This window comes from Bactrocera oleae, chromosome 3 (assembly GCF_042242935.1).
Source record: "Bactrocera oleae isolate idBacOlea1 chromosome 3, idBacOlea1, whole genome shotgun sequence".
Lineage (NCBI taxonomy): Eukaryota > Metazoa > Arthropoda > Insecta > Diptera > Tephritidae > Bactrocera > Bactrocera oleae.
Genome location: NC_091537.1, coordinates 82,954,688 through 82,978,804, shown reverse-complemented (window position 1 = coordinate 82,978,804; position 24,117 = coordinate 82,954,688). Strand labels below are relative to the sequence as shown.

Below are 24,117 nucleotides of genomic sequence, written 5' to 3'. Positions count from 1 at the left end.
TTTTCTCGTTGAACAAAAATTAGGCGCTATAAGTCTCTTATCATTTCTGTCCTATAATACGACGCAGAAGCATGGACAATGGCGAACCGAGATGAGAAAGAACATGGAACGCTCGTGAGAACTGTTCTACACAAGGTCTTTGGAGCCGGCCGCGAGCACCGAAGAAGGTGAAACCACGAACTGTATGAGTTCTATGACGATATGGATATAGTCTTATGTAGCTAAGTGCATAAAAATTCAATGAATGCGCTTTTTAGACTAGCATAGAAGACAATTCTCCAGCAAAAAGCTCCTTCGATCCGAGAACTATACGCGGACAACGGAAGCATGCACGCCCAATTGTCTGTACTTAGAATGTAATACTGGAATGAACTCGAAAAGGATGGAGGCAACTGGCGAAATTTTGTGTTCTCGGCCCAGACTGTAGTTTAAAACACGATTGTAGTTAAAAAGTAGAAGTAGTAAAATGGCAGCAAAATTATATTTTTCGTCCTTTTAACCTAATGAGTCAAAAAACTGGAACCAATGGGTTCTTCGAGTGCATATGATTTTCTTCTTGAAACGAAAAAAAACACTGGAAATTTTTTAGAGTTAAATGGTAAAGACGACACAAACGTTATCAGATTTTGTTCTATCCTTTCGAAACAATGAAGATAGCTCGCTCTATAACCCAACCTAGAGGGTTTAGAAGCGAGAACATTACATTACAGCGGTGGTTTCTTTGTAGAGTGTGGTATTTGAAGTCCATCTTTATATATACTTTTTAATTAACTTCTTTTTTGTTACAATAAAATCTGCTTCAAGTTGTGAGAAATGCTTATTTCAAGTACTTACCTTAAAAATTGGGTGCCACTAATTTGAAAAAAGTGTTCGCCAGTTCAATGCCGAAAAAACAAGCCGCGTTCGCTGGAAAAGCGCGCAACATTACCGGTATTACGCCACGATAGAGTGCAAACGGTCCATCGGTGCGCATTAATTCAACAAAGACACTTCGTATGCCATGTTTATATTTATCCGGTGGTGCTGTATACGGGAAAAAGTTGGATAAGTATGCAATCAATTTTTAATTTAGCAGATTTCGTATAAGTATGAATCGTAATCTTCGATAACTTCTCAGGTTAATTAACCAATAAGAAATGAAATTGATTTTGAGTCTAATACTCTGAAACTCTTCCGTAGTAATCACTTTTCTTTTAGTACTAACTTTACTCAAACATTTTCTCTCAGTAGAGTTCGTTTGGATGACCTACGGCAGTCTGCTCTTCTCTCAATCTGAAGAAGCAAAGATATATCTAAAACTCAGAAGACAACTGAAGAATGCTAGAAGAGTAGAAGAGCTCGAGTTGACTCGCGAATCTAAAGTGATCCGCGCACAACTTCGTTCTGGATACTGTAATAGGTTAAGCTCCTCGACTCTCGAGCTCGACATACCAAGCTCATGCCCTGAATGTAATAAGTCCCCACAACTAACCTCATTCCCTATGGTTCGACCCTAACAGTTTTCTGGATATCCCGTTTGCTGTTTTCGATGAGTATTAACTTACGACCTGATACCGAAACAGGATCCAGCAAACCGCCACAACAACAACAGATGTAGTATATCAAATCTGAAGCGGTTTTCTGAAGTTCGTATTTGGTTTTTGTAGCGGCGTAACATATTACCCAACAATTTAAATAAATGCTGAAGAGTTAACAGTTCTAAGCGACGTTCTGTTACGTTCCCCGGGTCTATGTAACCGGAATATATCCGGATCCGGCTAAGAATTGTCAAGTCGGCAGCATTATTTCAAATTACTTCAAGGTTTCCTCTGCCGCTACAACAACAACAACGTTCCATTTCGTAGAACCGGCTATGAGAATGAAGTAGCAAAGTTCCATAGTTTTGGAAAAAACTGCTGAGATGACAGACCTTCGATTACGTAAGCCAGACTATATTGGCAGCAAAAGACTCTGAATCTCATTTTTCACATACATACATATGTACAATATATGGGAAGAATAAATATATTTTAGCGCACCTGTCTGCAGACGACTCTTGAGTACATCGGGCGGCATACCGACAACCCAGTAGGCAATGCCAGACATACCACCCGAAAAAATCGCCGATAACAACTCCATTTGCATATTTGGAAATTTTTGCTTGATCAAATCTTGAAATGCTTCATATGTTGCAAAATATACGGCATTTGATGGTAAATCTGGAAGAGAACGATAAATATTATTTATAGGCAAAGTACTTAGATATATATAAAAGAGACTAAAACGAATTTAAAATATTATAAATGATACACGAAATCGTTTCTTTTCAATATGTGTGTATATTTTCATATTCTTCTATACATTATAAAAGCCTATTCTATATATTTCTACAATAACAATGTGAAAATAACAATTATTACGAAAATAGAATTTCTTATAATTAAAAATTTTTGCAAAATTTTTTTCAAATATAAGTGCACTATTTAAATTTAGTGTTATAAAAACTTCTTTAGTCTTATAGGAAAATTGTTCAGTTAAAACAATGCGGCGATGGCATCGAAAGCATCATTGGCCAATTCTATGCCGAAGAAGCAGGCAGCATTTGCGGGGAAGGCACGCAACATAATCGGTGTAACGCCACGGTATAGAGCCAAGGGACCATCGCGACGCATCAGATCTTTGAAGACGCTGCGTATACCTTTTGGATATGTGCCGGCCGGTGCTGCGGATGGAAAATTGAAATTATAAAGTTATGTAAATGTTAAAAAAATATATAAAATTAATTTGGCTTATAATTTCTAGTGAATTTATGCAAGTATAATATTTTATAAAAAAATAACCAGAAGGACGATATTGAAAAATATAAAATAAGAGTAATAAAAAAGTAATGAATAAAGCGCAAATATTTTAAAATTAAATTACACAAATAATTATTTTTAAAGATAATAAATTTAACTAAAATAATAAAGTAATTTTAAATTATAAAATCTAGTACATCAAACCATAAAGTGGTTATGATCTTAAAATACGAAAATGAACAAACTAATTAATTTAAAATTATTTAAAAAAAAGTAAATTTAAATTAGTATAGAATTCAATAACAAAAATATCTAATTTTTAGAAATTTAGTCTTACTAAATTAAATTAATTATTTAAAATATTATTTAATTACATAAAAAGAAATTAGTGAATAAATTAATAAAATGTATATTTAATGAAATATATAGATAAACAGTAAATTAAATATTTAATTAATATATTAATGGACATACATATGCAGTTAAAGTTGAGTAATAAAAAATTAATGTTAATTAATAAACTGAAAATAAGTTGATTAATTACTCTTTAATTTTTAATTATCATAGTTAATTTTTTATTTATAAAAGTAAATTAGATAACTGAAATTAAGCTGACTAAGTAGTTTCTAATTACTAATTATTTATTAACTACTAAAAGAGACAATTACTTTTTTCAGTTCAAAGCTTGAAAAATTGTACACCAAATCGTTTTTTTTCTCAATAATTAAGTATATATTCATATTCTAGTTTTTTGGTTTTTGTCATTAATTTAGTGAAATTAAACAAAATTAAATTAATTATTATTAAGTTTTTAATAAAATTTAATGAATACTGAAATTGAAAAAATTAAGTATTTTACTAAAGTTAAATTTATTTGACAATATTTCAACAAATTACTAATATAATTAATGTTAATTTAATTTTTATAAGTTAAGTACAAAAAATTACTAAAAAAAATTGATTTTAATTTAGTTTTAATACTAAGTTAAATTAAAAAATAAAAACAAATAGTTACACACTTCAAAATCATTTAATAACAAGTAAGGAAGGGCTAAGTTCGGATGTAACCGAACATTTTATACTCTCGCAAAGTCAAATGGTATACTCGTTTGAGATTTCTTTGTGGATTGACTGATATTTTCGGTAGAAGGTCAACTATAGGCACTGGGGTCCACATATTTAGTACTTAGGGGTTTGAACAGTTTTGGTTCGATTTAGACAATTTTTGGCCGCAGGGTGGCATACTTTAATTGCGATATTCACGCAAAGTTCTACCCCGATATAATCATTGTTACCTAATTTGCATAGTGGAAAGTGAAAGAATCAGATGGAATTGAAAATGGTGTTATATGGGAAATAGGCGTGGTTGTAGTCCGATTACGCACTATAATATAAAGATATGAGAAGAATGTTATATACCGAGTTTGGTTGAAATCGGTTAAGCAGATCTCAAGATATGGGTTTTCACCTAAAAGTGGGCTGTGCCACGCCCACTGTCTAATTTTGAACGCGGTTCCTATAAAGTCACCTCATACCATCCCAGAGATAAAATTTAATGTCCCTGGCATGTTTAGTGCTTGATTTATCGCGCTTTTAGTAGTTTTTAACAGTACCGTTATATGGGGAGTGGGCGGAGTTGCCACCCGATTTCAACTATTTTCACACCGTCAATAGAAGTGCTAAAAACATTTGCTTCTAGTGAATTTTGTTATTATAGCATTAGCGGTTTAGGAGATATGCACATTAAACCTATAAGAGGCGGGACCACGCCCACTTTAAAAAAAAAAAGTTTTAACTGCAGATGCCCCTCCATAATGTGATCCTGTGTACCAAATAACAGTCTTGTATCTTATTGCGGAGCTTAGTTATGGCAAGTTATTTGTTTTTGATTAATGGCGTTTAGTGGGCGTGGCAGTGGTCCGATTACGCCCATCTGCAATACCAACCGTCTCACGGCACCAAGAAACATGTCTACCAAGTTTCATAAAGATATCTCAATTTTTACTCAAGTTAGAGCTTGCACGGACGGACGGACGGACGGACGGACATACAGTCACCCGGATTTCAACTCGTCTCTTCATCCTGATCATTTATATATATATAACCCTAAATCTAACTCGATTAGTTTTAGGTGATACAAACAACCGTTAGGTGAACAAAACTATTATACTCTGTAGCAACAGGTTGCGAGAATATACAAATCATATTACTAATTAAATAATTAGTGATTAATTTTAATTAACGCCTAATTAAGTAATGCCAAAATTCATTTTAAATTATCCAACTTAATTGAAATTTAAATAATTAGATTATGCCAATAATTAAGTATTAAAATTAAATTTTAATTAATTTTTTGCTATTTTAATTTATTTATTTATAATTGATTATTAATTAATTTTTATTAGTTGAATAAGTGTTACATAAATTTTTTTAATAAATAAGTATTTAAAGTTCCATTAATTAAAAGTAATTTCATTTTAAATGAATGTACACTGTTAAATTAAATATTAAATTTGAATAATTTTAATTAATTATTTATAATTAAGTATAATTACCACTTAATTAAATAATAAATAACGCTTTTATAAATCAATAAATGATTGTTAAATCAATATGTACTCAATTAAGTATGTACATAATTTAGAAGTAATACCTAAATAACATAAACAAGTTTATGGAATTTTTTGAATTACTGATTAAATTCAAATTAAAATAAATTAAAAGCGAAATTTATTAATTGCGAAACGTGTTAAATATTTTCCTTCATTAAGAAAATTAATTAGTTATTTCAAATAATTTGACTAAGGGGAACACTTCTTGTGAATTAAAAAAAAAATAAATATCAAAATAAATACTTAAACTTTTTGTTTTGAAAACGTAATTTTGTCGGGTTTTAACTTTTATTTCAAATAATTTGACTAAGGGGAACACTTCTTGTGAATTAAAAAAAAAATAAATATCAAAATAAATACTTAAACTTTTTGTTTTGAAAACGTAATTTTGTCGGGTTTTAACTTTTTTTCGACGATAGGAGAATATTTTCTAGTGGAGTACTTTTTTTCAAGGTTTCATTCGTGGAGGCCGGAATCACTGCGGAGAATATTTTTGTTTAGCGTCGTGGGAGATCGCGTGTGACCCCAACATTTAACTATTTTCCTGACAAATTTTACTGTTAATAATAATCAAATAATCCAGTAGTTTTTTTTAATTGTTTAAGCTTTCACAGGAGCGTCCCTTAATTATTTCAAATAATTTAATTAAGTAAAATATTTTTATACTCTTGCAACATAAAAGCAAATATAGTTCAAATCGGACTAAAACTATTCAAGCACCCAGATACCGAATATGTGGACCGCAGTTCCTGATGCGAACTTTTTATCGAAAATATCGGTCAATCTGTGAGATATGTCATAGAAATTTATATAGAATCTGTTTCTGATAATCAGGTCAATAATAGCCCCCATACACTTAATAGAAAGATTTTCGAACTTCCGGCTGACTTTATATCGCATATATCGACAAATAAGTAAGATATCTTAGCAAAATTACTATAGTTTAATGCCGAAAATATGCCTTATGCACCTAAAGGTATTTTATCCCAGCCAGTTGCAAGATTATAAAATGTTCGGTTACATCTGAACTTAGCCTTTCCTTACTTGTTTTAAATATTTTTTATTCGAATATTATATTAATTATTAATATTAATACTATACATACCTGTTTGCAATCGGCTCTTCAACACATCGGCGGGCATACCGACCAACCAATATGCTATACCCGCAGCACCACCGGCGAAAATCGTCGAAGTAATGCTAATCTTCTCGCTGCCAGTTTGCTCTTTGGCCTTATCTTGTATATACTCGTAAGCGAGAAAATAAAAGGCGTTTGCGGGCAAATCTAAAAAAGGCCACATACATAACAAAGATATAATTTTTTTTTTTTTTGCTCATATGCAATAATTTGCGACACATTTAAAACACCCGTGCATACATACATACTTATGATGAGATGGAATTATGCCAACACACAGCACAAATGAATTTGCATACAAATAATTTTGCACTTTCACACTAATGAATGAAAAATTGTTAGTAGTTTGAGAAAACAAAAATAGTTAATAAAATAATATATTTACATATATATAAATAAATTTTTAGCAAAGAATGCTTAAAACAGCACGCTCCACATTTTAGCACGAAAAAAAAAATTTAACTAAAAGAAGTACAATAGACCAGGGGCCATATATTTTGAAAGCACAAAAAATTTATAGTGGCATGGCAACACAAAGGAAAATAAAGATAAAATTACAAAAATGAATGAAAAAATTATTTACGAACAAGCTGAGCTCGGGAAAAGGAAGTGAAGGCGGATGGTTGAATTAGTGGAAAAAGTTATATGGCAAAGTTGTAGGTAATAAAAAAAGCTACAACTTTTTCACATAACCTCAAAATTTATGTGAAAATTTCCAATAAACAGATAAGAACAATTTAACTCGATTTCCGGCGTAACTACGAGTCCCATGGCAAAAAGTTATATGGCAAAGCTGATGGTAATAAAAAGAGCTACAACTTTTCGTATTTACAGCTTTTTCACATAACCTCAAAATTTATGTGAAAAATTCAAATAAGCTAGTTTTTGGGTTTTTAAATTTAACTTAAAGAAAAAAAATATTTTCTTTTACGAAATTTGAGGTAAACTAACTTTTTTATATGCCAAACACACTGTAATTTTGTGTGCATGTATGTAATTACATAGTTAAAAAATTCAAAATAGGTATTTGTTTAAATAAGTCTGTGTATATCACAAAAGTACTATATACATACATACATATCGCTATACATGTATGCCACAATATCTTATTAAAGAGCGCACTGAATGAAAACAGCGTGAATTAAAGTCGTGTACGCGCGATAAGTCACAAAGGATGTTGTATTTCCTCCTTATCCAAGCTGTCAATGTGTTTGTGCAATATGATTCTTTCGGCTTATCTTAAAACACAACTAAATTGTTTTTTCGAAATAACTTTACAATAATTATGGACTGCTCGGTAGTAGCGAAACGTAGTTCGAACCCAGTGGGCAACGGTTTATTTGGGGCAGCAAGCCTGCAGAGTACAGTGAGAAGCATGAAATAGCGCTGTGCAGCAGACAGTTACTGATGTTATTTCATATAAAGAAAGCGTGACGTGTCAAAAAAAAAAATTCTAAAAATATACAGTATTAAGCGGTAGCAACGTAACACGTGAGAACTTAACGCTATAAAAATGCAATGGATTAACATGTTTCTAGTGTTGGTGTCGTTGATTGTGAGTCAAAAGAGTCAAAAAACAAGAAAAAATATTAACTTCGGCTGTACCGAAGCTATAATACCCTACACACGTGTATTTCTTCTGTGTACATTAGATTAGTTAGTGTTAGTGTACAAAAAGATCTTTAACTTGATTTTGAGCGATCACTTTGTATGGCAGCTATATGCTATAGTAGTCCGATCTGAACAATTTCAACGGAAATCGTAGCGCTGCTTTGGATAAAAATATGTGCCGAATTTCGGGAAGATAACTTGTCAAATGAAAAAGTGGTCCATACACGTAACTGAGTTTGATCGGTCAGTTTGTATAGCAACTATATGCTATAGTGGTCCGATCTAAACATTTTGTTCTGAGATAGTAGCGCTGCCTTGGATAATAATCTATGCCAAATTTCGTGAAGACTGCTTGTCAAATAAAAAAGTTTTCCATATAAGGACTTGAGTTTCATCGGTAATGTTTCTATGGCATTTATATGCTATAGTGGGCCTATAACGGCGGTTTCGACAAATAAGCAGCTGCTTGGAGAGAAAAAAACGCATGTAAAATTTCAGATGGATATCTCAAAAACTGAATTCGCGTATATACAGACGGACAATATACGCTGTTTAGGGTTACAAAAGAGTAAAAAGTAGAACGGTAAACCCGAGTAAAGTTAAACTAAAGAGAAAAAGAAACCAAAAATATTACTTTTCCCTTAAATTACAGTTAGCTAAGTACATACAATATTTGTTCTACTAATTCCCCATAATCAAGAAAAAAAAATTATGTTTTACAAAAACAAAGAAATTTAAAACCAAAATTTAACTGCTTTTTTTACGCAAATTCATACAACCACAGCAACTCAACGTCAATGCGGCACTCATCAACGTCAAGCCACAATCCAAACAACATACAAAATTTCTAAAATATCAGCAACTCCAGCAACAGCATAAAAAGTTAGTACCACACGCGGTTGAACGTGCACACAATGAAGTGACGACAACACACCGGATACAACGATTGCAACGAACGGAAGTGTCCCCATTAGAATTGCTACATGAACACACGCAGCAATTGGCAATCGACACACTACAATGTCCGACTGGTTGTGTCTGTCAGTATGCGCCTTTTGCCGAACTGTCCATATCACGTTGGATACAGCACATGCAAGCGCAACGACCTGGTGCGGAGCAAGTGGACGATATTTGGCCGAAAGAGGGTGCGAGCAACAGCAATGAGGCCACATACGAAAGCGTTGATGGCGACAATGATGATGATGCGTACTCAGAAAATCCTTATATGAAACAGGCTACGTGTATACTGCAAGAGGAGAGCGACGTGGAGGAGTTGATACAGAAGTTGCCACACGATTTGCATGCATTGATACTGTTATACACCAGTAGTGGTAGAAATAAGAGCAGTGAGTATTAAAAAAATTACAAAAACAAATATAAAAAAATATATTTAAAAAAACATATAAAAAAATATATTTAAAAAAACATATAAAAAAATATATTAATAAAAAAAAATACTAAAACAAAACTCAAAAATGTATAGAAAAAAAAAATAATAAAATGAAATAAAAAAATATATAAAAAAAAAATATTAAAACAAAATTAAAAAAATTTTATAAAGAATTAAAAAAATAAATAATAAAAAAATATTAAAAAAAAAGTATATTAAAAAAAAATAATAATAAAAAAATATTTTACAAAAATAAAATAGTAAACAAAAGTAATACGCTTCACAGTGGCACCTAATTGTATGTGGTAACTATATAGTAGTCCGATTCGAACAATACATAGTATGTATGTATGTTCCGAATTGGACCGCTGCTTTGGACAATAATCCTTTTTAAATTTCGAGAAGCTCAGTTGTCAAATAAAGAAGTGTTCCGTACAAAAACCTGATCTGTATCGATCAGTTTGTATAGCAGCTATAAACTATTGTGGTCCGATTTGAATGATATATGCGGAATATGAGCGTTTCTTCGGACAATAATCTGTGCCAAATTTCGATATTTTGTCTAATAAAGAAGTATTCCATACAAGAACTTCATTTTGATCGGTTAGTTGGATTGGGAGCTATATGCTAAAGTGGTCCGATATCGGTGTTTCGGACTTATGATCAGCTTTTTGGGGGAAAAACGACTTATGCAAGATTTCAGATCAATATCTAAAAAATTGAAGAACTAGTTAGCGTATATGCCGGCAGATGAACATGACTAAACCGACTCAGCACGTCAAGCTGATCATTTACATAAACATACATATGTATATGTATGTATTATATTTTATAGGATCTCTTCTTTTGGGTGTTACAAACTCCTACTGAATATACCCTGTTCAGAGTACACTATAAAATATGTTAAAAAAAAAGTATTAAAAAATAAAATTAAAAAAGAGAAAACAAATTTTTAATTTTATTTTTTTTTTATGTATTAAAAATTTTTTAAGCATATAAAAAAATTATTAAAAATTAATAAAAGGATTACAAATTTTTTTGTTAATTAAAATTTCAAAAATTAAAAAAAAAATTTAATTAAAAGTAGTTAAAAAAATTAAATAAAAAAATTATTAAAATTAAAAACAAAGTATTAAAAATGAAAAAAACCAAAATTTTAATTTATAAAAGAGTTTTAAAATATAAAAAAATTATATAAAATTAAAAAAAAGGATTACACATTTTTTTATTAATTAAAATTTCAAATATTAAAAAAAAAATTATTACTTTGAAATATTCAAAACGTAGTTATTAAAAAATTAAATTAGAAAAATATTACGATTAAAAGCAAAGTATTAACAAATTTAATTTATTTTAAAACATTCAAAACATTCATAACACTCTGAAAATAGTAAATACCATTAAGTATTAATTGTTGGTAAACATGTGCTATGAAGGATAGCTGCGCTGTGCGATAAGCCTGCGCGGCGCTTTGTAAAATGCTCGAAAGCAAGATAAGCAAATGTTTACGCGCTTTCACATACACAAATGTATGTATGTGTGTGCATAACAATTATAACAATATATATTATTTTTTTTTTAATATTTTTTTATTCTTCCTCTTTTTTTCTCTACTTCCCACAAACAGTCAATCTGAGCACGCTAAAGCCACTCAATCAACTCACCACCTTGGAAGTACGCGGTGGCCTCAATCGCTCTTTGCGCGTACTTTTCGATCAACCGTTAAGTTTTCTGCAATATGCCAATTTCGAATCGGTCACACTGTTGGGCAGCGACGATAACAAACGTCCGAAGAATTCCGTGCATCCCAAGGATAGTTACGATTACAAGCCGCGTAGTGAGTCGTATGACGATTTGGATGCTTTGGCTTTTGCGCCACTCGACGACTATGACGACAATATAGTGCCCTATGACATTTATAAACAAGAATTGATAAAAGCGCGCATGCCCACATTCTACGCGTGGGAGCATTTGCAAGTGTTGCGCATACACGGTTGTCAGCTGAACGAATTGCGTTGGGAAATGTTTGATGGCCTGACCGCTTTGGATCATTTATCGTTGGAACGTAATGGCATTACGGAGGTACCACCGTTCTCCTTCTACGGCGCTTTGCATATACAAACGCTATCGTTGGCGCATAATTTGATACACGATTTACATTATCGCGCTTTGGCCGGTCTGCTGGAGTTGGAAGTGTTGGATTTGAGCGATAATCGTTTGGATAAATTGAGTGAGCGCAGTTTTCCACCCTTTCCGAAATTGGTGCGCGTCGATTTTCGCAGCAATCCCATACGATATATATTACCAGCGAGTTTCTGGGTTATGAATTCAACACGTTCGATGCACTTTGATTCGCAAACGATGGCATTACGCTTGAAAAACAATCAACCGTTCGAATCGTTGTTGGAGCTGCAGGCGTTGCATATTGGAAATGTGTCGATCGGAAATTTGGGACAAAATATGTTTAAGGTATGTGTATAATCATATCTATTCGTCAACTTATGTTGAATTGTGGAAATAATTAAAATCGAGTAAAAGCCGCGTCTCATATTGGATATTAGGGTATTATTTAGAAGTACTAACTACTAACTACTAAAGAAAAAACGTTAACTTCGGCTGCACCGCAGCTACAATACCCTTCACAGGTTTTTTTATAGCATAAATGGACATAAAACTATATTTGTTTTGATTGGGTCGGTGAGTTAATATGACAGCTATATGCTATAGTAGTCCAATCTGAACAATTTGTTCGGAGATTGTAACATTGTCTTGGAAAATAATCTCTGCCAAATTTCATCGATATAACTTATCGAAAATCGAAATTGCTTAACAGCTTTATTTTCTCCGAATACTGATGTTATACATTTACCAAGTGTCTCTAATGTTTGCCCACAATTATATTGAAACAATTACGTTTACATTGCACTAAATACAATCAATTTACAGAGCTTAACAGCGCTGGAGAAGCTGACGTTGCATGGCAACATACGTAGCATCGAGTTCGACGCCTTCGCCGGTCTACATAAGCTACGCGAACTTGAATTGAGTCATTGTGGCATACAAGAGCTATCAATGGACGCTTTTATCGATTGTCGTGCGCTAGAAGTGCTGGATTTATCGTATAATAACATCTCCTACTTTCCACCTGGCCTACTCGATGATCAACCAAACTTGGAGGAAATCTATTTGCAAGGCAATCGTTTGCGCACACTGCCACACACATTCTTTCTACGTCCGAAATTACGTTTAGCACGGCTTAGCGAAAATCCATGGGAATGTAGTTGTGAGATGTACAATTGGCGTCCGAAGATTACCAATCAAGTGCGCGGTCCACGCACGAAACGTTGCATTACCGACTATACAACAGGTAAGCAAATTTCATGCCGACGTGTGGATAGTTACGTCTATGAGAATCGCTATGCGCCACGTTGCAGCAATCATAACGAACGTAGCGTCTTCTATGTAATACACAAACAATTGAATTGTGCTCCTGGACGTGTAGTGCTAACTAAAAAGCAACAACATAACAGCATATTGCCACGACCAAGTGGTAAACAGCCTGTGCCACATTGGCGTAAAATTGAGCAGAGCAATTTAAAATTGATGCAAAACAAAAATCAAACACAAGTGCAGGCAGTCAGAGTGACAGATGATCAGCGAAAAATGCCAAAAACCGTTATTGCATTGACGCAGCGGAATACATTGACATATGCAATGCAACAAGAACGCGCCAAACGTGTGGAACATGTTGTTGCAGAAGAAGAAGAAGAAGATAATAATAATATTTCAAATGATATATAATATAGGTTACATTAAAAAAAAATTGTATTTGCTGTGCGCAAGCACTGACGTCATATGAATTTAAATGAAGCGCTAAGGTTTTGGTCTACAAAAAGTTGATAGATAAGAAGCGAACTTTGGTTAATGTTTTAAGTTGAACAAACAGCCGAAAAAATGTATTGTTAAGTTAATATATTATGATTAGTTTGTTATATACAGTTAAGTAGTTTAAGCACACTAAAATTGTATTTATACAAATTTATGACGTTTAACATATGCCATTTCGAATAAACAAATATACGCGCACTAGCGTTAAACAATTTTCTAAGATTTTATCAATTGTTGTGACCAAAAATTTGATATTTTATGTAAAAGTTGCAGGTTAAACACAATACTTGGGAGCAAATAAGCACAATTTTTAGAAACAATATTTTTTCTTCGATTTTAACACGTCATTGCCTTTAAAATGTTAGGCAAATACTCAACATTTTAAATCACACAGAAATATATGTAAAATTAGCAATATAGTTAAAATTTTAATAATAAACACACAAGCGCATGCTCATACACAAATTATTGTAGTTATTTCTTAAAATATAGAATACTTAAAACATATAAAATAAAGATTTTCTTTGGAGTAACTACATGATTTTTCATTCAAACACAACAGCACACATATAATTGACAAGATACTCACCGCGTAAAAGTGTCGCACAACTGCCCTTATAAACACTACGTATACCGCCCTCTTTGTAGAGTTGCACTGCGGTATCCATCATACCCTTGTATTTGCGTTCACCACCAGATGCTTGTTGCACTTGCAGTAAACACTTGATACGCTCACCGGGCGCTGTTATTATCGTTGACATCAAGCCAGAAAATGAGCCCGCAATAGCAATTTGCGAGTAAGTCAATTTGGTGTTTTCACCAGTTTGTTGAACACGTTTACCGAACGCGTAACCAGCAAAGCATAATGCGAAAATGGGCGCTACACCGGTTAGTGGTGCAGACATGCCTTTGTACAGTCCACGCACACCTTCTTTCTTAATTGTTTTGGCAGCACAATCAAAGGTGCCGCTATATAATGGCGCCTGTCCAGGCGCTGGCCGTGGCATTGTTTGCAGACGCACCTATGCATATAAAAAAAACAAAACAAATTAATGAAAATTTAAGTTATTTAAATATTTATAACTAACCTTAATGGTGTCCAGCGGATGCCCGGATAGCACATTGCATATGCCACCGAAGCCGCCACTAAGAAAAGCTTTGAAGGGATTTGCTTTACGCTCTTGTGCTGGTGCCTCCGACATTTTGCTTTTTGTATGTGTTTTAAAGGCTTTATTCAATAAAAATTAAATAACAATAAAATGTCACGTTTTAATTATGAATACGTACTGGAAATATGTGTTGTGTATTCTAATTAGACGGCGCACAATTGAACTTTGTACTTGGCAGTATGCTCTGAAATGGTTAGTGTATACGCATAAAAGAGGAACTCTATTTATTTCTTTGTTATTGCTCGTGATAACCCTGCGACAAATATTGAAGTTATTGTTTATACAAATACAGCTGATTATATTGTTGGCAGAGTTGGAGCCGCTTATCTAAGCGTCTTTTGTTGTCCCTAGTCAATCCTTTAGGTGAACGTTCTTGTTAGCGTAAACTAGCTTGTTTAAGTAGTCTCCTTGTGTACTGCCACTTTCGTGCAGACGTGTGTTATGGGAACCTGCTGCCGTTGGTGTGATGCTGTGGAATTTGACCAATTGTTCAATGTTATTGAATTAAATTCACTAATGCAACAGCTACCGCCAGGTAAGCAAATTTCAAACGTCAAATAAAAAGCATAATATATTATCGATAACGCAGTGCTGTGCAATCGACAGTTTGAAAACATTGCGCAATATTTTATTGTGGGTTGGTTTTATCACAAAAAAAAAACTAATTATTGTTGCAGCGCATATATAATTCAAAATATTTTTTTTATTAATAGAAAATATTGTGTAACGGATAATTTATGACAAAGAATATTAAAAAAACAAACTTTAAAAAAACTAAAAATTTAGGAATTCATAACACAAAACAAATTATTATCAATAAGATTTTTAAAGGTACAATACAAAATAGCCATTTTTAAGAGTAGCTTTATAAACGATTTAACTTTTAGATTATTAAAATCTATGGTTGTGGCGTTTTACGCAAATAAGTCTTCCCTGATGGTACTGCAACCACTTCAACGCCTGCTGGAAATAGCTTTGGAACGTCATTCTCCATGACCGTGGGCAAAACCATGCACGCATCACCTTGCTAAATTATTGAAGAAAAATCTTTTATAAAACCCCAAAAATTAATTAATATACTATGAATGAGGTATACCTTCCAATCAGCTGGCGTGGCCACCGACTTATGTTGTGTGAGTTGAAGTGAGTCGATTACACGCAGTATTTCACTATGAACAAATTTACAGCTTTTCATATAATTTTTAGGAAATATAATAAGTTGCTCACTCAAAATTTCTACCAGTTGTAGCTGGATAAAGAATTGAAAGGCGCAGCTTCTTTTTGTCATCAATAATGAACACAGCACGACAGGTTAGTGGTATGCCATCTTTGTTTAGCTCATCCTTATCCAACATATTTAATTTGACAGCCAATTCACGTTTGTTATCAGCAATAATTGGATAGTCAAAGGAGTTTAAATCTATAAGATCAATGGTATATTTGAAGTTATTCTATTTGCTATTTACTGCATTCACTTACCACCATAGCTTTTAATATCCTCTATCCATCCTTTATGCGACTCAACCGTATCAACAGATAAAGCAATTGGCTTTACATTTCGTTTAGCAAATTCCGGCAGGAGTTTAGCTACACGCGCCAGTTCCGTTGTGCACACTGGTGTATAATCGGCTGGATGTGAAAACAAAATGGCCCAGCTGTAAAATAGATTTACGTAAACCTTTGAAATTACTTAATATACAGTTAACACACGAATTGCCAATCCAATCATGAAAGTCAATGGGACCTTCATTTGTTTCCGCATGAAAATTAGGGAAGTCATCACCAATATTTAATGCTTTGCTGGGAGCTGTCATTTTTTCACAATCTGCAAGTACAGAGTCGTTGCGTATTTTATATTTAAAGATTATGTGAGCATTGCATGCATATAATAGCACTTAATTAAATAATTGCTTACACTAATGGAATTAAAAAGCGTCGCAAATAAGAATTAATTTGTGAAATTCAACTAGTTGCCGGCCGGCTACAAATAAGTGTTGCGAATTGTTTGTGGAACGAGTGGAAAGAACGCTACGCAGTGCTACCATAGTGTTAAGCAAGTATACATATTTCGAAACTGCCATGTAAATAATAAAAATATATATATAAATATTCTTAAAATAATTTAAGCTCATATATTCGTTAATATATAAAAATATTTTTCAATATAAATCAAGTACCGACAAAATTTGATCTATACTCTCAATATTAAAATATTGTTTTCTAAGTTGGTAATAGTGGAGTACGCATATCCGCTTAACGGCATGGCAACCTCTGTTGTCGAGCGGTAAATTTGACAAAATTCGTGAAGTTGAAACTTTGGAAATTGTGAAGCTCGTGAAATTTTTATAAAATTACTAATAAAAGCAAAGTTTTCGCTTATTTATCGAAAAAATAAATTAATTAAGTGCAGCGAAAGCTTTAGTTGGTATTTAGTGCATAAATAGGTGTAAGTAAAGTGTAGGAAACGGAAATTTGTACAATTCTAATTTCAGTTGCCCGAAATGAAGCGCGACCGACATTTTGTTTTAAATTTAAAGAAAGTTGGAAATGTGATAAGTGTAATAGTGTACATATCTTTATACACATATGTACATGTAAATGCATGCTTATATACAAAAAACCATGTGATTGGAGTGAACAAAATGAAATAAAGCAAATCCCTAGTCCTAAGGTAAGTTGCCTTTGTACAAAAACACCAATACAATCATAGAATATAATGTTATATGCGAATTACACGCATATAAAACGTAGCTATGTTTAACAGTCTATGAAATTAATCATCTCAAGAGAAAAATGTGGTAACAGACTCACACATGCATATGTATGTATTAACTGGTATAAATAAATAATATAAGGGAACTCAAATTAATCAAAGGGGGAGTAGGGTTAATTTGTGCAACAACATACATATTTTTGTGAATTTTTTGTGACGATGCTGTTAAAATGCCTTTGTAAAATATAATGGTACATTCAAGTATGATATTCGAAGAATGTTATGTAGAATTAAAACTAAGAAATATTTAAAAAAAATACGGCAATAGCAGCAATTCTTCGAACTTGTCTCGGAAAAAAGAGAATTGCGGTGCTGTATCATGCGAAATCGAAAAATCAAGATTCATTCGTTTAATAATAATAGTTTTTCCCAGGTTACACCGAGAGGGTTTTTAAAATTCTAATTTTTTATCGGCTAATTTGTTATTATAAAATAAAAAGTATAAACAAATTTGAAAATAACTCTTCTGTCTTATCTTGAAAATTATGTACTGTGATTTTCAAAAGAATCAGTAGTTAGTTAGTTGAAGTTATGAGGGGCACCGTCTTTAAAAACGTGAGTTGTGGGGAAAACACTTTAAAGTTTTGAAATCTTATGTAAAACGTTCATAAGACAGGTATAGAAATATTCATAACTTTATCAATTTCCAATTGACTTGAAATTTAAACATAATATTCTTGAGATGTTATGCTGTCGAAAAAAATCTTAGTAGAAGAAGTAAAGATTTTTAAAGAAAATATATTCTGAAACAAATTATCAGAAGGTTCTACTGTTGGGATATTGCTTTATAGTCTGACATCGGTTGTTTTTTTCATTTGTTTTGTGGATTCGTGAAGAACAGCTTGTTGCGTGTTTACTCAAAGTAAACTACAATTTCTTTAATTTTTACAAGAAGCAAATATTAAGTTTATTAAGTTTTTCCACAAAGTTTGTTACACATTGAAGAAAACTTCGAAGACTTTAGAAAAAATATATATAAATGATCAGCGTGTCTGAGTTGATTTAGCCATGTCCGTCTGTTTTTCAGATGTCGATCAGAAATTTTGCACACGTTCTTTTCTTCTCAAGAAGCTGCTCGTTTCTCGGAATCGCCGATATCGGACCACTATAGCGTATAATTGGCATACAAGCGGACCGATTGATCTCAATTGCTTGTGTGCAAAACTTTTTTATTTGACAAGATATATTTAATAAATTCCGCATGACTTACTATTTAAAGCAATGCTACAATATCCAAAGAAACTTTTTAGAACGGATGACTATAGCCTATAGCTGCCATACAAACTGAACGATCGCAATAAAATTTTTGTATAGAAAACTTTTTTTTTATTTAAAAGATATCTTCACGAAATTTCGCGTGGATTATTAGCCAAGGCATAATACTACCATATACCGACATATTGTTCAGATCAGTTCACTATAGCATATAGTTGCCATACAAACGGTGCGCTCAAAAGCAAGTTCTTGGGTTTAAACAATTTTTATTTGTGCAGGAGATTCCAGCTTCGGTGCAATTGAACTTAACGTTTTAAATTGTTCCCATTAAAAACACGCAGTTTTGATCTTTTTGTAATATTTATTTACGGCCCCAAACAACAAATATGTATGTATATATGCATGTTACGACATTATTTTTCTCATTTACATATTACATACCTGCTGTTTTATTCTTTTTTCTTTAAAAGCACAAACCATTTTTGCAAAAAAAAAAACTTGCTACAATTTTAATTATTGTCCCATCCGGGATTTGAAGGCACGCTTCACCAATGGCTACTGTTTACGTTCCTACTAAATATTATAATATTGAACTTTTTTTTTTTTGGTGTAATGCGCATTTCCAACTAGTTATCACCTCATTTCAGTTTATATGCGCATTATTAATCGTTTTATTTAGCTATAAAACTTCCAACGGATATACGACATGTGTTTTTAGGCATTTTCTTGCGCATATAGCGCCGTTTGCATGCAAATCGTATGTTCTTAATCACTCACTTCCTCGCCAAGCAGTATTGAAATTAATAAATGCATTTGTTATTAATTTTTTTTTTTTCGTTTAAATTAATTTATTTCTTTTACGTTTAAACATTATTGATACATTTGATCCATTGCAGTACAAATATTGTAAAAAATATTTCATGTAAATGCTTATTTCAATTTTCACCTTAACCTATTTATAGGAATAAAAATCAAATAAAATAGTCCAACAAATACTCCACTGTGATTATACAAATTTTACCTATTTAACCCCTATTAAAGTGAATGTATGTATATGATGATTTTTTTTTTTTTGTAACAAGTTTTCATAACAACAAAATTTCCATAAAACCTAACTACTTAACTGTTAAAGGCAACAAAGATTGCAACAAGAATTATTGTAAACGTATACAATTAAAATTTGCATGAAAAAACACTCTACCATAATAATTTATATGTTTATATATATATTTTAAATTTATTAAATATTTTTTTAAATTGCAAAAATATATACGTTACGTATAAGTTGTTATAGGTTTGTTTGTGGTATTTATATATATATATATATATATATATATATATGTATGGAAGTCCATGTAACACTATGACTAAGCATAAAAAATATATTTATTGCTAAATTACGCGCTCAACAAGTAGCCAGTTGGCGCAGTTGAACGCGACTTCAAGTAACCTGACTTAAAGTAACGTTAAATTGGCGGCAAAACAAATTTGGCATCAAACTTGAGACGTCTCTAAAGACATTTCTGTAAATAGTTGCACTTCCTCAACTAAACGCGCTTATTTGCTAACTTTTTTTTTTTTTTGCTATAATAATATATGACTTTATAGTTGGCAACGCTAATTAGAGAGCTTTAACATAGTTTCTCTACGTGCAACCCAAACGCTTTTCAATAACCCGTTTCCGGTTCCTGCTTCAATGTCATGCGATACGCGCTCTCCGCATCATGCAGCCCACCACCCATCATATAAGCACCACCAGCGCCGCTGCTCAATGCATCGGGTCCACGTATTTTGATTGGCGCGCGACGCAACATCTCCTCAGCGCTGCCGCTATTGTATTCATTCAACGTCATCTCAGCCGGATTGCGTAGTTGCTGCACAACGGCGCCGTTATTATGTTGAGCGGCACTCAACTGTTCCGGTCTTTGGTAGGGATGATTGCGATGCAACGGCGGTGAATGCTGCATTGGTGAGGATGCCGCATGCGAATGTTGTTGCATATTCGGCGATGACATATGTGGCAAATTGTGTGCGCTGCTCGTGGATAGTGGACGCATAACGGTGTTGGTGTTGTACATGCTATTCTCGTCCATGCATGAGTTGCCGGCACCGTTAACCATATCGACATTGTTGGCATCGGCGTCAGTGAGGTGTGGTGAATGCATGGCGCGTGTGTGTAATGCTGTACCTGTGTTGTTGTTGACTGTTTGTGGTTGCTGCTGCTGTTGTGGACGCTGTGTCTGGTATGGGCGCAACTGATTATATTGTGGCGGCGGTGAGCCAATATTCTCCAGTAATGGCGACATCATTTGTGCATCCAAACTGTTGCTATCCATGCACGCGCTCAAATGATCAGCGCTTGTGGGTGAGGTGAGCACGTCCAATGTTGACGACACATGACTGCCGTCCATGTTGCGTGTTGGACTGTAATTGTTCAAGCTTGGCGGCGAGAGTGGTGAGTTGTCGGCCAGTTCACCTTCAAAGGCGGAGTACATTAGATAATTACGCATAGTATGGAAATAGTGTGGTGCGTGGCAAAGTGCGCTAGACTTACCTCCAAGTAGCATTTCCTGCAGCAGCGAGTCAATGTGGGCGACACCGAAAATTTTCGCAAATTGTATTTGTTCAATCATCTGCCAGGTGATGGACTGCAGTACGGGCAGTATTAAGAGTATTTCGCCAAAACGACCGCGTGACTCATATTGTCGGTCCGACACATAATCTTCCAGATTGTTTAGTATTTGATGGCGCAACGTCTTGACGCGTTGCGGCTCTTTGAGATCTTTGGCGTCTGAAAGGTGGTAAAGAAATTAAGTAAAAACGAAAAATGCAAAACTTTGAAGTCTTAAAAATATTTTCCAAACTTGCATAAACTTACTCGGATCGAAGAACACCAGCGCCTTGATGCATGCCAATTCGGTATCGTCAATATTTACGTCGCGCAGCGCAAAAACGAGCTCATCTATGATTCTGGCGCCAATGCGCGATATATCCAAGTTCGGCGACAAGCGCGCATCTGCAGGAAACAAAAAATACAATTTACTCACACGATACTTGCAGTTAAATCCACTTGCATTACAGACCTGGACAATGTTTGGTGATGACACAATTGTTGCCCAACAGCAGCACATCTTTCAGATGCATGGAGCGCCGCGACAGCCCCAACAACAGATGTTCGCCGGCGTGTGCGCGTAATAATGCCACCTGATCGTCCAGCTGCAGATCATTAAAGGCTGGTATGTGTTTGGCCCACTCGACCAGCGTCAACAGCTGTTGTTTCATTGACTCACACACATCGTTAATGCTAGCGAATTGCTTGTTCGATAGATCTTCATTCGGATTGGTCTCCATGGCAGCACCCGCTTTCGACTGACGACTCTCAATCTCTGCCTTAACCAGCGATATAACGGACAAGCCATTACCGGGATCGGGATCTTCATTTGAGGTGCGACGACAACTAATGCGATCGCGTTCATTTTGCACTGCCTCCTTCTTCATGCCCGCCTTAAAGCACTTACGCAAGCGGCAATAGCGACACTGATTGCGTTTGTCTTTGTCCACAACGCAATTACGTGAGAATCTATGATATGTGTGGCAAAATATTGCATTAAATAAAAATTATTTTGGTTGTTGTTGTTCGTGCGTAACTTACCTGCAGGTATATTGATGATTCTTGCGCACGCTGCGCCGAAAGAATCCTTTGCAGCCATCACAACTGGAAGCACCGTAATGTTTGCCGGTGGCGCGATCGCCACATATTGCACAAACCGTTGCCGACTGTGAGTTGTTGTTTTGCGCGTATGAGTTGTTGTTATTGTTAATAGTTACAGTATTATTGCCACTAGTCGATAAATTGCCATTGCTATTACTATTACCGCCGCTTAGACTGAGCGCCGGACTTAGCGCTTGACTGCCGCCCGGACTGTGTGCGGAAGCGCTGCTGAGCGCGGAAAGCGCCGGTTCAATGCCATGCATCATGTGTCCTTCGGCATCTGGAAATATAAAAAAAAAGAAAATTTATTTTAAATTAAGCTGAGTTTCGTTTAATACCAGGCTATATTTAGTTTTAACTATATACATTTAAATTCAGAAGTGGAATAAAAATACCACATGATTGCGTCCTATCAGTAAGACAGCTGATGCAAATCTCGGAAACTTAAATTGATTTTGTAAATTACTTATATAAACGGAACTCGCATAACATCGAATAGTTTTTTTTTTCGAAAAGCGACAGAAGCATAGATGTTGCCAAACAGAGCTTGTCTCTGGGGGTATTTGTAAGGCTGGAAGTTTTGGAAACAGCTTAAGATTTATTGTAAGCGCTGTTATCAAGTATCTAAACGTAAAAAGTGCCAGTCACGAAAGTCCTCGCTCTATCTTTAAGTCAGTGGAGGAAAGTTGTCAAACTGATTTTGCAAAAGTATGTAACAGATTTGATCATGAAGGACTAAAGAACAAAAAGCATGAAGGCGCATGATGGCCAATTCAGCTGTTCATTTACGAAGATGAGTCGACGGAGATATGCATTATTCTCCCAGATCCCTTGTCAGGTTATTGAAATTAATTATAAAAATGTAGGGTAGGTAAAAGGGTAGATCTCAAAACAGAAACGATAGATTATCACAGGGGCACCAAATGCAGAATTACTTTCTATCTTTGTTTTCGTCAGAAGGTTTTAGGTAGTATACTTTATCACGAACACAAGTATTTGAATGGCACAAAGCAGTCAGTGATGGTCGTGAAGTCATTGAAAGCTTGCTCATGTAAATCGTCATTCCACCTCATCGAACAAGTTAAAGAAACAGTGCTTGAAAAACGTCATGTTGTCATCAGAGAGATAGCAGACGATCTCAACATCTCTTATTGATCGATGCAACACAATTTCGTAAATATTTTGGATATGAAACGTATACCAAAAGACCTGACCTCGAGTAGAAGTCGCAAAACAGATGCCTGCAAAAATGAGCCGAAACCGAAAAATCCTCATGCAGGTCGATAAAAATTCAACGTGATACTCATGGTTTTCTGTGATTACCATAATGTGTTTCATCGTTAACTCATACGAATACTACTTAGCCGTTTTGAGGCGCCTGCCATCAGATTCGTGGAGAAAATTAATGAATTTTTTACCACGATAATGCGCCGTCACACCAGAGAACTTAAAACAACTTTTATGACTCCATAATAGTGCCAAGCACTTGAATTATTTTAAGAAATATATCAAAATATGTTTAAATTATTATTAATAACTCACAAGAAAGTATAAATTAATTAACATAAAATAATTTAAAAATAATAATAAATAATAGTTCAATAAAAGGGAATATGTTTCAAATAGCATATCAATATTCCCAGTTTGGCATACATATTATATTCTCTTTAATATTCGCCGTTTGGTTATGTTAGCGAGAAATGTTATTAGTTTCTCGTGCATGTGAGGTGAACTCCTTGATAAAATCCTACAAATTGTTCGCTGTCGAACCTGCACCTTCTCGTTGTTTTAAGTTCTCTGGTCACACTTCAGCATTATTGTAACTGACTTTT

At 34.0% G+C, this 24,117-nt stretch overlaps 4 protein-coding genes across 16 annotated transcripts in view; 1 reads left to right on the top strand and 3 right to left on the bottom strand.

Annotated features, from left to right (window-relative positions):
- Nucleotides 1-2,298: 2,298 nt before the first annotated feature.
- LOC106627112 (congested-like trachea protein) lies at nucleotides 2,299-15,147 on the bottom strand. Of its 2 annotated transcripts, none has more exons than XM_014247118.3 (5): nucleotides 14,704-15,147; nucleotides 14,505-14,622; nucleotides 14,006-14,438; nucleotides 6,495-6,674; nucleotides 2,299-2,701 (listed from the first exon to the last, which is right to left on the bottom strand). In XM_014247118.3, the coding sequence occupies exons 2-5, from the start codon at nucleotides 14,616-14,618 to the stop codon at nucleotides 2,514-2,516; spliced, it is 915 nt and encodes a 304-aa protein (XP_014102593.1). In that variant the 5' UTR covers nucleotides 14,619-14,622; nucleotides 14,704-15,147; the 3' UTR covers nucleotides 2,299-2,513. The 2 variants fall into 2 exon arrangements, with proteins under 2 accessions (XP_014102593.1, XP_014102591.1); XM_014247116.3 differs by having other exon boundaries at nucleotides 14,505-14,644; nucleotides 14,704-15,146.
- LOC106627111 (toll-like receptor 3) lies at nucleotides 7,808-13,949 on the top strand. Its single transcript, XM_014247115.3, has 4 exons — nucleotides 7,808-8,082; nucleotides 8,923-9,484; nucleotides 11,156-11,997; nucleotides 12,475-13,949. Exons 1-4 carry the CDS (start codon nucleotides 8,041-8,043, stop codon nucleotides 13,327-13,329), a joined length of 2,301 nt encoding a protein of 766 aa, XP_014102590.2. The 5' UTR covers nucleotides 7,808-8,040; the 3' UTR covers nucleotides 13,330-13,949.
- A 227-nt stretch (nucleotides 15,148-15,374) lies between the features above and the next one.
- Nucleotides 15,375-16,607, bottom strand: Prx6a (Peroxiredoxin 6a). The gene is made up of 6 exons (XM_014247125.3): nucleotides 16,501-16,607; nucleotides 16,296-16,410; nucleotides 16,065-16,240; nucleotides 15,813-16,005; nucleotides 15,682-15,754; nucleotides 15,375-15,612 (listed from the first exon to the last, which is right to left on the bottom strand). The coding sequence occupies exons 2-6, from the start codon at nucleotides 16,397-16,399 to the stop codon at nucleotides 15,484-15,486; spliced, it is 675 nt and encodes a 224-aa protein (XP_014102600.1). The 5' UTR covers nucleotides 16,400-16,410; nucleotides 16,501-16,607; the 3' UTR covers nucleotides 15,375-15,483.
- Nucleotides 16,608-19,385: 2,778 nt separating this feature from the next.
- Hnf4 (Hepatocyte nuclear factor 4) overlaps nucleotides 19,386-24,117 on the bottom strand; it is a 58,591-nt gene continuing 53,859 nt past the window's right edge. For 8 of the 12 annotated variants that reach the window (XM_070107050.1, XM_070107053.1, XM_070107055.1 and 5 more), the window contains 4 exons: nucleotides 22,226-22,565; nucleotides 21,657-22,153; nucleotides 21,452-21,589; nucleotides 19,386-21,364 (listed from right to left, as the gene is read on the bottom strand). In XM_070107050.1, coding sequence (XP_069963151.1) covers nucleotides 20,241-21,364; nucleotides 21,452-21,589; nucleotides 21,657-22,153; nucleotides 22,226-22,565 — 2,099 coding nt within the window. In that variant the 3' untranslated portion in view covers nucleotides 19,386-20,240. The remainder of the gene's footprint in view (nucleotides 21,365-21,451; nucleotides 21,590-21,656; nucleotides 22,154-22,225; nucleotides 22,566-24,117) is intronic. The other 4 variants (XM_014247197.3, XM_070107060.1, XM_070107059.1 and 1 more) reach the window with 1 other exon arrangement.

Coding starts and splice junctions, on each gene's coding strand:
- LOC106627111 (XM_014247115.3), top strand. CDS start 8,041: ATGCAATGGATTAACATGTTTCTAGTGTTGGTGTCGTTGATT. Junction 9,485..11,155: donor TAGTGGTAGAAATAAGAGCA/GTGAGTATTAAA, acceptor TCCCACAAACAG/TCAATCTGAGCACGCTAAAG. Junction 11,998..12,474: donor TGGGACAAAATATGTTTAAG/GTATGTGTATAA, acceptor ATCAATTTACAG/AGCTTAACAGCGCTGGAGAA.
- LOC106627112 (XM_014247118.3), bottom strand. CDS start 14,618: ATGTCGGAGGCACCAGCACAAGAGCGTAAAGCAAATCCCTTCAAAGCT. Junction 14,439..14,504: donor ATCCGCTGGACACCATTAAG/GTTAGTTATAAA, acceptor TTATATGCATAG/GTGCGTCTGCAAACAATGCC. Junction 2,702..6,494: donor GAAGAGCCGATTGCAAACAG/GTATGTATAGTA, acceptor TTCCATCCGCAG/CACCGGCCGGCACATATCCA.
- Prx6a (XM_014247125.3), bottom strand. CDS start 16,399: ATGACAGCTCCCAGCAAAGCATTAAATATTGGTGATGACTTCCCTAAT. Junction 16,241..16,295: donor CATGATTGGATTGGCAATTC/GTGTGTTAACTG, acceptor TCTATTTTACAG/CTGGGCCATTTTGTTTTCAC. Junction 15,613..15,681: donor CCACGCCAGCTGATTGGAAG/GTATACCTCATT, acceptor TCAATAATTTAG/CAAGGTGATGCGTGCATGGT.